The following is a 15,240-nucleotide window of genomic DNA, read 5'->3' as shown; positions in this document are numbered from 1 at the left end:
TTCAAGATTGTCCTAAATGTTTAATTCCTCTAAACTATTTTCATCTTTTATAAACTAATTTTAAGTTGTGAAAAAAATATTTTGATTTTTTAAAATTTTCTGTCTAATAATTAACAGGGAGGTTTTATTTCAACTGGCCGTAATTAGCTTTGATTAAAATCAAAACGACATGTTGTATCATGTCGTTTTATCGTCTCACCGAATTACACTGTTGTCTCGGCAACCGTGGAAAGGGGCAGTGCAGTTCTAAGGTGAGTTTTGCTTCTTCGTTCTGTAGTTCAATGTTGGAAATAACTAAAGAAACAAACAGCAAGCTTTGCAAGATTGGATTTTGTCCTGAACTCAACAAAATTTTCATTTGGCTTGTAAACTTGAAATATTTCTCATTTCACTGTCACACTCTAATTTCATCACACTTTGAACAGTTTTATTTATTTATTAAGTTCAATTTGACAAAATGTGTTGTGTTAAGTTCAACTGTTATTCGAGTGTATCTGTGATGGTTCTTTATGTGAGTGCTTGTAAGGGTTTGTGGATGATGTATTGCACCATCTTTTATTATTCTAATCTCTCCTCTGTTATGGAATTTTCATTGTTCGTTCGTTTGCTCTTACAATTTGCAGCTTCAATCTTGGGAAATTGATGATGGGCCACCTTGTAAATCTTCTGCATGGAACTGTTCTCTCCAACAAATTATATTTCAGTGACTTTCCCAAGTTGTTTAAACAAATAAGATATGCTCATACTGGAAAATTTGCCAAGTTTCTTGAGTTTAATGGAGCCCCACTGCCTTTGCAAGGTTGTCTTAATGACCATAAGGTGAGATACTTAACAGGTCCTTTTTGTGCCACAATATTTTCTTCTGAATCTGATGATATTTCAGCATTCTAGGATTCAGTTTGTTATAATAAATGCCTTACTCCATTAATACAATAAATATGCTTCTCGAGGAGTGCCAGTATTTTCTTCGCTATGATATGTTGTAACTGATAACTATGTAGGAAGGGAAAGAGAGAGAGAGAGAGGTTGAAAGTCAGGGAGAAAGAGAGAAAGTAACTGCAAAAATCCTGGAGGCACGCACTAACTGTCATTATTATGTCTTTTCTTGGGTGCTCTAGTAGAGGTTGTTGGATATCTATGGATGATGATATGAGCTCATACTTTTCTTTTATAGAACATAGGTATGCAAAGATATCTCTATATAAATTGTAAGTTTTACTAGGTTGGCATCCCAAGTTATATCAATCATTTGCAGCATGCCCAAAATATAATTAAAAATAAAATAAAAGATACAAAACATATTAGAGAGACTATAGTAAAACCCACTCAAGTAGAAAACCTATGAAAGTTAGATTAAACCTATCCCCATAGAATTCATATATAATAAAATCCGGAATGGTATCTCATCACATACTACACTATATTCTAAATTTATTTTTGAGAAACTTAAAGTTTCTTTTTGTCACTCACATGCATTTTCTCTCTTACCAACTCTCCTAAATATACAAGAACAAGCCCTAACATACAGGTCATAACATACATAACTTGACCCTATCGCAAAAACACATTGGGGTTTTAACATTTTTTGAAGTCCCACATCAACTAGAGATAAGGTTAGTTTATAGTATATATGTGGGTGCACTTCGTAAAGTCCACTTCTTAACATGGTAACAGAGATAGGTTAAAGCATATCCTAGTGAGATTTATGTTTGTTAGACATATTATTCCACCCGCTATCGGTTCTATCAGACCACCTATTAATGTCTAGTTCCACGCTCGAGATGTATATACCTCAACGTGAGAGGAGTGTGTTAGAAGTCACATTCATTGACTAGAGATAAGGCCAGTTTATAGTATATATATGGGTGCAAACTTTGTCCTTCAAGCCGATTTTGTGGGATTGAGTTAGGCTTAAAGTTCACTTCTTAAGAAACATAAAGTTCGGACAAAGCATAGCCTTTCAAATCTTGTGTTCTAACTCACTTTAGTTATGAAGAACAACAGTTACAAGGAATGAATTCCTCCTATGTCCTGATCACATGGTCACCCAGGTTATGTTTAATGGTTGTTGGCTTTACTGTACGTTAGAATTCCCACATCTACTAAAGGTATGGTCAAAATAATTTATATGTGTGTGTGCGCACGCTTACCTCATAAGCTAAGTTTTTCTTTTGAGTTAGGCCTAAATCTAAATTTTAAGATGATATTAGAGTATATTCTAATGATTATTTTTGGGCCTATCCGGCCACTTTCTATTAGGCCTTCATTAGACTACATATAGATATCTAGTCCTGTAACATTTGAGATGTCCACCCCTTAGTATGAGGGTTGTGCGTAGGAAGTTTTGCATCAACTATATTTACCCTCATACCTTGAGCTGAATTAGCCATAAAGCCAATTTTTAAGAACGCAGAACTAAATATGCTTCTATTGTTTGGATCTTAACTTTCTCCATTCAACGTAGTATGAGTTTTGTGTTTTTGTCTTGATGAAATAAAAAAATTACTAACATAAAATCAATCTTGGTTATTGTATACTTTTTTAAAAGCATTATTTGTTGTTTATTTTGTTTTGGCCCTAAATTTTATGGTTTTACTGTTAGATTTACTTTAGTAATGGTGGAGAGTTGAATGGTATTCCTCATATACAAACTCTTAGAGAATTTCCTAGGGAGGAGCTTTTTGGAAAAGTTGTCATGGTCAGATTTGATTCTAACATATTAGTCAAGAAAGAGTGCGACAAGAAGAATGAATCCAATTCTAATGCAATATACACAATTAAATATTTGCATAAAGCTGGGGCAAATGTCATCTTGGTCAGTGATTGGAATATGAATATTCCAGAACTTCACACAGATTCAGTTACAGGTACTTTCTTAAAGGCTTTTTGTTCAATCCTTGTCGTTAGTTGCCATGTTTAACTAGTTTGTCATCAATGGAACTGCTTATAGCAATTCTAGTTTTATTAATGGGAGGAAAGACAGAACAAACTTACTAAAAAGAAACTTTAAACTATGTGGGCAATGGAATTAACAAATGTCATTTTTTATGTAAGGAAGCTTCTATATTGGATGATTGATAATCTCTTGCTGTAGATTTCTTATCAGAAGTTCTTCAAATACAAGTTGTTCCACTGCATGCCATGTATTTTAAGAAGCAAGCAAAGATGAATACCCATGAGAAAGAGAATATCCATCTTCTTGAGAATCTTTCTAATTTCAAAGAGGAAGTTGCTAATAGTTTGGAGTTTTCTAGAATATTATCATCAGGAGTTGATATTTTTGTCAACGACTCCTTCTCCAACTGTCATAAAGTTCTAGCCTCTACTGTTGGTGTTACCCGTTTCTGCTATGCCTGTATAGCTGGTTTTCACTTTGAGGAGAGGCTTGATCAACTGAAGAATCTTGCAGAAGCCAGCACAAAGCCATATGTAGCAATTGTATGTCCCTTTTGCGGTTAATGTTATTTGTTATAATCAATAGCTTTTACATTCAAGAAACTCTCAAGTACTTTTATTGATAAATTTGTTCACTGTTTGTTTCTCTTACAATCCAGATTGGAGGGGGTAATCTTTATGATAAAGCAGCTTCTTTTCAGTTCTTAGCTTCCAGATGCCAAGTGTTTGTTTTTGTGGGCATGATGTCATTTCAAATAATGCACGCATTAGGAGTATCAATTCCATGTGATTTAGTGGACCGTCAAGCAGTTAATGAAGCTCTAGATATAGTGAGACTTGCTCAAGATAGAAACGTGAAGCTTCTGTATCCAAAAGATTTTTGGTGCCAGAAAAAGAGTGATCCAAAGCAACTGCAATTATTTCCTTCTCATGGAATTTTGGATGGTGTGCTATTCTTCAAATTGACAGGGGATTGTGTTGTGCTACTTAGATATTCATTTAGATATTACTTGTGTTCAGCAAATAAAACTAATGCAGATTTGATTTTGATCTAGATTGGGTACCTGTGGACCTAGGACCTGTATCATTGGATGAAATCGACTATACACTTACAACTTGTAAGGTACATTAATAATTTTTTGTTTATAAATAGGCATCAAGCATAAACTACAATTGGTTTATTTTCTTAATATATATTGAAGAATCCTTAGATAACTGTGGAATTGGGATTGATTTAACATTTCTTCTCTGGCAATGTTTTATTAAAATGGCCATTTGATTCTATAATCTTTTCTGCTAATTTTAGTTTGAATTTGTGCATGTAATCAATATCATGCAATGACTTTAGGTGTTGATAATGGATAACAGGTTTTTCATTCTAAGAAAATGTATTATCTATTGATTTTGAAATGTAACAAGGAACTACATAACATTTTTCTTTGAATCCATTGCAGAAAATAATTTGGATTGGTCCTGTGAAATTTGTTTATTCAAGTGAATACACCAACGGGGCTTCTAAATTGGCAAGAATTCTAGACAAACTAGGCCAAAACAACTGTGAAATAACAGTTGTTGGGACTATGGCAAGCAAACTAGTGAGACAGGAAAAAAGTTCATTGTCCTTTATAAATATCATTGAAGATGCTTCTGTTGTATGGGAATTTCTCAAAGGAAGAAAGCTCCCTGGTGTTATGGCTGTCGACAGGGTATGCCTTGATAAGCACTATTTTCTATACCACTCTCTTCCACTAAATATTTCAGGAGAATAATTCAATGTATGCTCAAAATATTTTAATTATCAAAACTACCTTGCATGTCTCTTGAACTTGCATTGTTAGGATTTTGCCGCTGGAATCTATGGAGATGACTCTAGTTTCTTGAGATGATGTAATTTATACCATTATTTTTGTGAACTTTTTCTAACAAAATAAAACATGGCCTTATTTTAGATACTGGGGAGAGGAAACCAATATATATGAATGTTCCTTAAAAGCAAATTATTTTGTTGTTTAATGAACTTATTACTAAATTGGACAAAATTTGGTGTACAACATATTTTTAAATGCATTTAAGTGATAGATGAATTAATAAAAACAATTCTTTTCCACAGCATGTTGGAATTGTTAGGAACCAAAAGCAGAAATCCTAGCACAATATCACTTTCTCTATTACAAATAGTATGACTGAAAGGAATAATATGTCTTCACAACAGTTACAGCAATCAAAGCAACATTACAAAATTACCCTCAAAAAAGCACTCTAAAAAGACCAGATTCACAGATGCTAGAAAACAAAAGCTAAAAAAATCCCAATTACCATTGAGGACATACTTATTAGGTCCTTACTTCTGAACCGCATAACCAACTAACTAACTACCCTGTTCTAACTAATTATAGTTTAGTCCCTTCCTTCTATAATAGACCTAGAAAGGTTGTTCCCCTTTCTTCTCAGTCCTAGCGCCATTCATAACAGAGATAATATATATAGTCATTATTGTGAATGATTGTGTTATAGGAACCAAGTCATAGATTAAAACACATTCCATTGGTAAACCTTGACCTTGATTTTTCTTTTCTCCTATGGCTATGATAGGTCATAGGGGGATAGGGGCATAATGGGTAATGGGTTTAGGTGCAGAGGAATTCTATAAATAAGACTCTATTATGTTGTCAGGGGGACTTTTGGAACTTCAGTGTATAGACAGGTTCTCTGAACCTTGTGAGGGGGGTTATGCTCCCTGTCTATTCTTTGTACATACCCATTCTTGAGCAATAATACAGTTCTTTCTTTCATCTTTGGTTGTTCTTTGTGCTATTGAGAGAGTTTTGGTTAGGTTCAATACTTAGGAACCTAACAGGCTACCTCAAATCCCATCCCTTTCATGCCCCACTCTTTTCCTAGCTCTGTCATTGAGAAACTGAATGACTAAAATGATTTTTGGTAACATCAAAATTGAATCGTCACAAAGTCTCACAAGCTTCAGAGGTTTACTGTTAGCCCATTGATTCCTCCTAGATGTCTCACTGATCAAGATCCTGATATGATAATTTCATTCCTGCATAGTAAGTCTGGGAAGTTCAGGATCAAATGTTACTTACCTGACTTCAATGAATGCTGTCAAAATCTGTTCTCTCTCAAGTCATTGACTCAATTCACTCATATCAAGTATGGAATAAAATCCATGAATACTTCCACATGTAGATGAAGGCACGTGCTTGTCAACTTCACATTGATGCCAGCATAGAGAAATTCAAAGAGAAAAAGCTAAACTGAGATTGGAATTTGGTAGGTTTGATACAGTTTAAAAAAGAACGAAAAAAGAAGGTAGTTAGTACAGTTGTAATTACATAACTGTAACAGACTATTATAAATAGTCTTATTAGGAGGTGAGTAAGGAGTGTTTTTTTTGGGAGGAAAGGAAGGAAAAGTTCAGGATTATTGTGGAGAGTGTGTTAGAATTCTAAGTGTGAGACTAAGTCCCACATTGGATAGAAATGAGAAACTAGAGCACCATATAAAGATGACGACCTATGCGTTAAGGTTTTGGGTAGAAAGTGGTGTCAATCCCTTATGTGGTTGGGTTCAGGTCTCAATGGTGTTGTATCCGAATTGGAAATAAAGCAATAATGATTTACATGATAGTGGTTCTATCAATTGGTATTTAGAGCTTCTTTATGGTGGGAAACATGGAACCCCAATCCCACGTGTGACGCTTTCAAAGTTGTAGTAATAAGAAGGTTTCAACCGACTAATTAGATAAACACAAACTTGTACAGTCAAAGATTACATAGAGCAATATGCGAGATTCTTGAAGGGCATTGAACAAGATTACTCGATAGGTATATTTTTGGATGGCTTGGAAGAAGACATTAAAGCAGAGGTGAAATTATATGAACCCACTAATCTTGCTGAATTGATGATGAAAGCTTAGATGGTTGAGGAAAAAATTAGAGTTACAACTAAATGGGAACATAGATTGGAAACAGGAGCAATAATGTGTATAGGCCATATTCAATAACTAGAAGTTTCTCTAGAGATGTGGAAAATTCTATTGTCGCAAGTAATCATAACAGTGGGAAAAGGGAGACCTCAGACATAACAAGTAGCATCACTGGTCAGGGAGGGCAGCCAGCCACATCTACCCTGCCCATGCCTCCTCCACTTACTAAAGACTATATTCTAGAAGTATATCTAGAACAACTGCTAGATACTAGATAGACCACTCAAGGTGACAGAAGTTCTTATCAAATGGAAACATCTTTCAGATATTGAGAATTGTTGGGAATCTGCTGCCTGCATTCATAAAGAATTTCTAGAATTTCACCTTGAGGATAAGGTGAATCTTGATGGAGGGAATATTAATAGGTTTGTTAAGTTTACAAAAGAAGGAAAAAGGAAGATAGTTAGTACAATTGTAATTACATAACTGTAACAAACTATTATAAATAGTCTTATTAGGAGGTGAGTAGGGAGTTTTTTTGGGGAGGAAAGGAAGGAAAAGTTCAGGATTATTGTGGAGAGTGAGGTTCTCTCAAACAACCTCCGGGGAAAATATGTTGTAACATTCTAAGCCATTTCTATGTCTATTACATTGGTAGGTGCAGAATTGAAAATAAAGCAATAAAGATTTACAAGACAGAGTCTTGTTTCCAGTTGTACTTTTCGTGGTTCTATCGGAGTTTTTCATTTAACTTTTAACTCACAAAAAATTAAATACAGAGGGAGTATTTATAGAAGCTTCCCTTAGGGTACGGTTGTGCAAAGGCTGAATCAGAGAAGCAAGTCTTAGCAAAGAAGAGAATATTCTCCAATACCAAGAATTGAAAATAGAAAGAAAATAGATTTTTTTGATAGACTGAAAGATCAATAAGTAGGAGAGCGCTCTCTCCTCCAAGGGCTTTCCCTTAACATTTCATTTCTCCTTTCACAAAGAGCTAATGCTCAATCTACAAAAGTGAACAACTTCCTCTCTTTCTCCATACATCCTACTGTCTGTTTAAGTCATCAATCTCCAACTAACTATCAATATCCTAACTATATTAAATAACTAGTTTCGTAACAGAATGTAACTAACAAGTAGGAATTAGGAAGATGAGGTCAATATTGATATTTTAACATGAATGCAGTTAACTTATAGTATTTCGTATAATCATGCTGATGAAACTGATCTTGCTTTAAGCAACCTAAAGTGTCTAAACATTATGCATCATTGATATTATTACTGCTTATGGTAGTTTCATGTTTCAGGGATACCCTTTTGAGATCAACTGGAGCAGCATTTATTCTGACCCAACTCAGTCTCTGGTTGTTGATATTGGAAGTGGTATTTCTTTTAAATTAATGTTCATTATGCTTGTAGCTTATAAAATTTTGCAACTAGAAACATAGCCTAAAGTTCTTATGCACTATAAGTTGATGTGAATGCATTATCATTAGATAAATTTTTCTGTTAAGTTTAACCTAAAATCCTTATAAAAAATTCCCAAATTCTGTAACAGAAGAAGATGGAGCATGGGACTCAGACAGTAGATTAAATAGAAAACTTCTGCTACTGGTTTTTCCCTGATATAGTTTGCTCTTATTTACAGGGAATGGGCTTTTCCTTCTTGAAATGGCTAGAAGGAGGCAAGATTTAAACTTCCTCGGTTTGGAGATCAATGAAAAGGTTCCCTACTCGTCATGTCCTCTTCTCTTTCTTCTACCTTGTTTTCTATTTTCTATACTAGGCTTTTACTTAATAATTTTCTTTTCTTCCTGTTAACATCTTTTTCAGCTTGTCTTACGCTGCCAGAAATCTATTCATCAATATGGCATAAAGAATGGGTAATTATGTTGCTTTCATTGTACGAATTGATGCAGCATCTTCTTTTTTATTGGATTCAATGAATTTAAAGTTTATCTTAGTTCAACACCATGGAATGACACAAGAATATTCTGAACTTATTATAAGCACACATGCACTTATGATCGATCATGTGACTAATTAGAGTTCCTTCGTGGTTGAAATTTAATTCCTTTGTTAAACTTTCTTAGCTTCGGTTTCCTGTTTTCTCTATTCTAGGTACTTTGTTGCTACCAATGCAACATCAACATTCCGTTCTATTATTTCTACTTACCCAGGAGAATTAGTTCTTGTCTCAATACAGGTCAATAAATTAAATTTGTTATATATTGAATTATTACATTACGTTGAGCGTTGTGGGCCTGTTCTTTCCTATTGATTCTACCATGTGTGACTTAGAATTGGAAGAGAAACTGAAAATATTTTATTATTACTGTTTTCTTAACCCTAATACACATACTACCCTATTTAAGGGATAGTAGATCAACATAAAAAAAGAAAAAACAGAAGGCTCCTAAAAAGCCCACACTAAAAAGCCTACTAGAAAATACATTATATTTCAACAGTGTGCACACTTCTATTGAGTGTTGATGCGCATGAATTGCTATCATTGCACCAATGAACGAATTTGCCACATGCTGGCCCTGCTAAGTAAGCACTATAAATGGAGAAACCAGAAATAAAGATTTTGTACGGTCTATAGTAAATAGGACAGTTATTGTAATAGTTTTTGACAATTCTGTAATCAGTTTGACAGTTTTGAATATTTTATTAGGGCCAAGCATAACTGCCTAGGCAGTTATGAGAACAGCAGGAAAATAGAGAAAGGGAGGGAAAAGGCAGATTAGACTGGAGAGAAAATCTGGAAAGGGAGAGACCAAGCCCATGGTAACTTGGAAGATGTGTATTGTCCTAAGTGTTGTTCTACTTCAGTTTTCCGTTGTGTTATGTGTAATCTAGTAAATTATAGACCAAATCTTGTGATAGTAATTTAATACAATTTTTGTATGAGCTGGTTTTTATCAAGTGGTATCAGAGCTCTACGTTCTTGGAGACCATCCATGGTGACAACACAGCATGGAATTCAAGGGTGGAAGCATTGTAAAGGGTTTGGAAGGCTTGTTGACAATGCGGGAGCCAATAGTGAAAAATGCTGAACAATTAAACGAAGTGTAGGCATCCATATGTGTGAAATATGTGCGAGATAAGAGGAAGAGAACATTGATGGCAGCCAACCATTTCATATACGTGGCCCACAAGGGAGCCTTACGTGTGGATGATACAACATCAATAGGTGGTGGGAATTTACCGATACCGCTTTTTGATGGTGAGGATGCATTTGGATAGATAACCTGAGTAGAGCCATATTTTGACTTAAAAGGGATGATAAGAGAGTAGAAATTACAGGCAACAATGGTGGCCATGGAAGGGAAGGCACTAACTTGGTATCAATGGTGGGAGTTTTCAGAGCACTAACCAACTTGGGAGGATTTCAGGGCAGCGGTTATTAGTTGCTTCCAACCCACCATGTTTGAAAGTCCTTTTGCATTGTTGTTGAGCCTAAAGAAAACAAGCTCAGGGGAGGAATATCAAGAGAAGTTTGAACTCTATACTGGTCCATTAAAGAATGCAGAACCAGAGTACTTGCGGGGCATTTTTTTTGGATGGGCTCAATGAATTAATTAAAGCAAACTTAAACTCTACCCAACAAAGAGTTTGGCTGATTTAGTGGATTGTCCACAACAGGTTGATAAGAAGAATCAAGAGCAAGAGAGGGAGCATTACTGGTAGTAGGTTGAGTATGCCAACTCGAACATCTAATAACAATCGCACAGTCATGTGGGAATCGGGATTGAAGCACCTTACCACAATGTTCAGCATAGAAAACTCTCAAGGAGAGGGAATTGTAGTAAAACTTTCTACTACCTTCCAAGGATGAAGCTTTAGGAGGCTCATTGATGCAGAACTCCAAGAGAAGTCTTGAAAGGGGTTATGTTTATGAAAAGTTCAGTCCAAGCCATGTGTGTGCCAACAAACACCTACATGTTTTAGTGTTTGGCTTAAGCAATTGTTTGGAGAGTTAAAATTTGGAGTTATCACTCAAATGACACTTATATGTGAGAATCAGGCTACTTTTCATATCAATTCTAATCTTGTTTTTCATGAGAGAATCAAACATATTGAAATTGATTGTTATTTCATTTGGGAGAAGATTGTATTTAGAGATATCAAGACCAAGTTCATCAACTCAAATTATCAGTTATCATATACTTGCACTAAGTCTTTAGGAGAACTGAGAATTAATTATCTTTGTAACAAGCTTGATACATACGATTTATATGCACAAGTTTGAAGGGAAGTATTGGATATGTGGCATTTTATGTTAATTAGGAAAACATAGTCCCCATGTTAATTATGTTATTTTTACATATTCATTTGTATTTGGACTTAGTCTACACTCATATTATTATAAATACATTACCCTATGTGTATTTTCTATACAAGGAAGATTAATCTTATACCTAGTTTTACTGTATTCAATATGTTGTTTTATTTCAATTTGTGTTATGTTTAATCTGGTAAATTGTAGACCAGATCTTGTGACAGTAATTTAATACAATTTNTATACTAGTTGGTTTCTATCAGTTGACCACCNTTTTTTGACATCATTCATCTTGAGGCATTTTATTTATACACACTATTATCACCAATAAGCAATTNCTTTGGCACAACTAATTGTTTAGTGGTCAGCAAGCTACTGTAGGGATGTACTGATGCTGTTGTCATTGCTGCCAATTCTCTGCTGCAACCTAACTAGTTTCTGTGATGGAAAGTTGTCTGAGTTGCAGTCATTNCTAACCCACCTTAGTTGTGATCTTTTTGGAGCTGTCTTAATTTTAGGCTCAAGGATGATGATTTTAATCTCACATTGACTAGAAATGTGACTTAAATAGAACTTATGAAGCTTTTTCGGTTCTCACCTTACTAACTAATTTTTAAGTGTTCATTTAGATAAATCCAAATCCGTAGAGTCTTCTCCCTACATTTTTTTCACGACCATCACTAGAAGTTTNATGGAAGCTTTCATCATTCTCTGCATATTAGACTGACTGAGACTTGCATACAGTAAAATAACTACAGGACTAATTTTGAACCATTGTTTGGTGAGACATATAACTCTTAGTTATATCTGCCAGCCTGATCATTCTAGTAATATTACTGCTAAAGCCAAAATTATAATAGCAATTATTTGTGGCCTGATTTTTCAATTTTTCCTGTTCATATTTTCTCACAGAATATAANAAGTTCATTGTTTGATGTGACAACCTTCCTATATGATTGGTTAACATTTGAGAAAATTTGCTATCACAATAAGAACTAAATTTTTTTGGAAGGACAAGTTTTAGGGGGCTCCAAACTTATTCCGTATGGTAAATGAGGTTCTATGAATTTAAAGCAAATTAGTGGTAATCACATTTTCTGTATTTTTCTTTTCTCCGTCAACTGCTTAGCCTTAATCTCTATTCTGTCTTTATTTTCGGCAGTGTCCAAACCCCNATTTCAATAAGCCTGAGCACAGATGGAGGATGCTTCAGAGATCTTTAATTGAAGCAGTAGTGGATCTTCTAGCACCCAATGGGAAGGTNATTAGACTTTGAAGGAGTTCTACTAGTATTTGCTCAATCAATGTGCAGTTCATGGTCAGGTCTTCCCCATTGATCCAAAAAACACATTGCTCATCAGATCTGAAGTCAGACCTTACAAAAAAATTAGAAAAGTATTTGTTTTATCAGTATTATATTTACTGTGCCTTTTTGACATTTTGTTGTCCTGAGTTGTGACTTTACTTGAATTGTTTGAAAAGTTTGAGTTTGTTAATACTGAGGCTTACGTAAGCTATTGACCTTGACCAGATCTATCTGCAATCTGATGTAGAAGCCGTTGCAATAAGAATGAAAGAACAATTTTTGAGGTATGGCAAGAGTAAGCTTGATTTGGAATATGGACAAAGTGAGTGGCTTGAGGAAAACCCATTTGGAGTAAGATCAGATTGGGAAAAACATGTTTTAGAGCGTCAGGCCCCGATGTACAGGATGATGTTTTCTAAATCATCTGGTATTTGGGAAGTTTAGAGTTGCTAAGGATGTAATCCTGAAATCTGGCTGATACATCAATTCTTCAAAGGGTTACTAATAATTTGCAGAATCTATCACACAGCTAATGATTTCTCCATGCCGGGGCTGTGATGTATTTGTAGGTAATAGGAGCATTACACATTTCCCTTTCAATTTTGTCTTGAATAAATAGTGAATTTCGNTCCTAAAATTTCATCTTGTTATTGTATTAGTTCTTGAAACTAAGAAAAACTCAAATAAGTACTTGAAATATTTGAGTTTTATTTAAGTTCCTAAAGTTAACTCTCTTTTTTGTCATTTTGATCCTTAGATCCATGACTGAAGTGATAATAATATGTTCTGAGATCAAAATAAAAAGAGAGATTAATTTGGGAAATTTAAATAAAACCTTTAAACAATTCANTGACTAGTTTGAGTTTTCCTTATTTTCAGGAATTAGTGACAGTGAGATACAATTTCAGATATTAAATTGGTAACTTAACCCTTTTATCTTTGACATGAACTAATAACTAATTCATTCGTCTCAAGTATTCTTCCAGCTTTTTTCAGGGATGACCTTCCTAACAATTTGGAGAATGCAGTTGAAAATTATTGATGAGAAAAGTCCAATGTTTTCATAAGGGATTCCAATGTTGTGGAAAATATGATTTACAATGTGCATATGATTCATTAACTCCAAGGTATTCCCAGGGACTCGTTTGAAAAAGATTGGCACTGAAATCAAAGCTGTAGTTCAGAGGACCAACATTAGCATTGTTCATGTTTGTAAAGAAGTTATACGAAAATTATAAAATCATATTTTCTGTTCATGGCATTATGGTATGATCTTGCACGCAGGGACATGTTCTTATGGTCTGAAAGATAAAAATTCGTGAAGGGAATACAAAAAACAAACGCTTTTAGATGGCAGAGGTTATGAGAAAAAAAAATATAAAATGGAGAAATTTTGTTTAATTTTTATGTATTCTCTCAATAAAAAAAAAATCGTTTAGACATGAGTTTTAAAATAATTATTATTAAATTAACAAATCAGCATATAAGTTTTTAAATTTTTTGGAAATTTTATGATTTATTTCTAATCTTGTAAATAATTTATAATTGAGCACAATTTCTCTAATTCTAACTTTCAAATCTACTAAATCAATCTTATAACTTCTAAGTGTCAGTGGAAGAAATTAAACTTACAATCTCTCTCATCTAATCTTTCAACTTTACCATTTAAGCTTGCCTTATATCGATGTAATGACCTAATTTCTAACCATTTAAAACTATTTTTTACTTATAACATAAATAAGAACACTTCTTGACATCATGGTCATTAAGATCCTATTCCAAAAAAGATTTAAAATAATTAATAATTTCAATAATTTAATTTTACACTTTTGAAATATAAAAAATATTTACCTTCAGAAATAACTTTTATTTTATATTGTTGTGATATTGTAATGAGAGTAACATAAAACATACTGTGAAAAGTGATGTTAAAAGCTTTACAAGAGGCACTTTTTTTATTTTTAGTGGAACTTGCCAGTGGCATATAAGCATAAAATAATGTAGAGTTTTTTAATAGGTAGTTCTTCCTGCACCCATCAAACTTCTACGAACACCCACTAAACAGGATTTTTCTTTCCGGAACATGCTAAACTAACCCGGAAATATTTTTTCAGAAGCATTCATTCCACCCTTATTGTGGATTAAAATTTTCAAAAGCATGCGATGGGTTGTAGGAAGATATATTATAAGGTGTAGAAAGAAATAGCCTTCTTCATTTTAGATTGATAAAATTAAATTCAGCTAATCATTGCTGCTATGGTCACTACCACCTCCATCATCACCACCGTTGTAGAGGAAGAAAAGAGAAAGTGCAGAAAAAAATCATTTCAAAAAGCTCTTTCCCAAATACATTTAAAATGTATTTTTTTATGAATTTTTTTCCAGAACAAATTTACAGGATTGCTTAAATAATTTTGAACCAATCAGAGAATGACATATAAATAATGTTAAAATATTATTAAAGTATCATTATCTATATAATAAACTAGTGCACCTCAGTTTTTCTTAAATTGGAGTAACATCTTAATAAGTGCACCTCAAATAGATGCTTCAAAGGTGGGAAGGTGAGATTTTTCAAATTCTAAAGTCATCCTGATATGTTTTACTTTTCTAGTTATGTTTCAAAATCCATAGAAAGAATTTCCTTTTCTAACTGCATCCAATATGTTTGGTCAATAGCTATTAAAATTAGGCCAATAAAGAAAAATTTTAGATATGTTGTATGAATTTACAAATCAATCTATTATATATATAATAAGACATAAGTCCTAACATAAAAGACATCTCCACAACACTCATTTTGATATACCAAAT

At 33.7% G+C, this 15,240-nt stretch overlaps 1 protein-coding gene across 1 annotated transcript; it reads left to right on the top strand.

Annotated features, from left to right (window-relative positions):
- The first annotated feature begins 294 nt into the window (after positions 1-294).
- LOC106772619 (phosphoglycerate kinase) lies at positions 295-13,395 on the top strand. The gene is made up of 13 exons (XM_022785355.1): positions 295-365; positions 624-819; positions 2,603-2,867; positions 3,095-3,438; positions 3,555-3,840; positions 3,951-4,018; positions 4,350-4,601; positions 8,143-8,218; positions 8,484-8,560; positions 8,669-8,718; positions 8,957-9,041; positions 12,283-12,381; positions 12,652-13,395. Exons 2-13 carry the CDS (start codon positions 643-645, stop codon positions 12,868-12,870), a joined length of 1,998 nt encoding a protein of 665 aa, XP_022641076.1. The 5' UTR covers positions 295-365; positions 624-642; the 3' UTR covers positions 12,871-13,395.
- Positions 13,396-15,240: the final 1,845 nt, after the last annotated feature.

This window comes from Vigna radiata, chromosome 1 (assembly GCF_000741045.1).
Source record: "Vigna radiata var. radiata cultivar VC1973A chromosome 1, Vradiata_ver6, whole genome shotgun sequence".
In the NCBI taxonomy this organism is placed as follows: Eukaryota; Viridiplantae; Streptophyta; class Magnoliopsida; order Fabales; family Fabaceae; genus Vigna; species Vigna radiata.
Note: the sequence above shows the minus strand (reverse complement) of the source record. Positions and strands in the feature narration are given on the sequence as shown.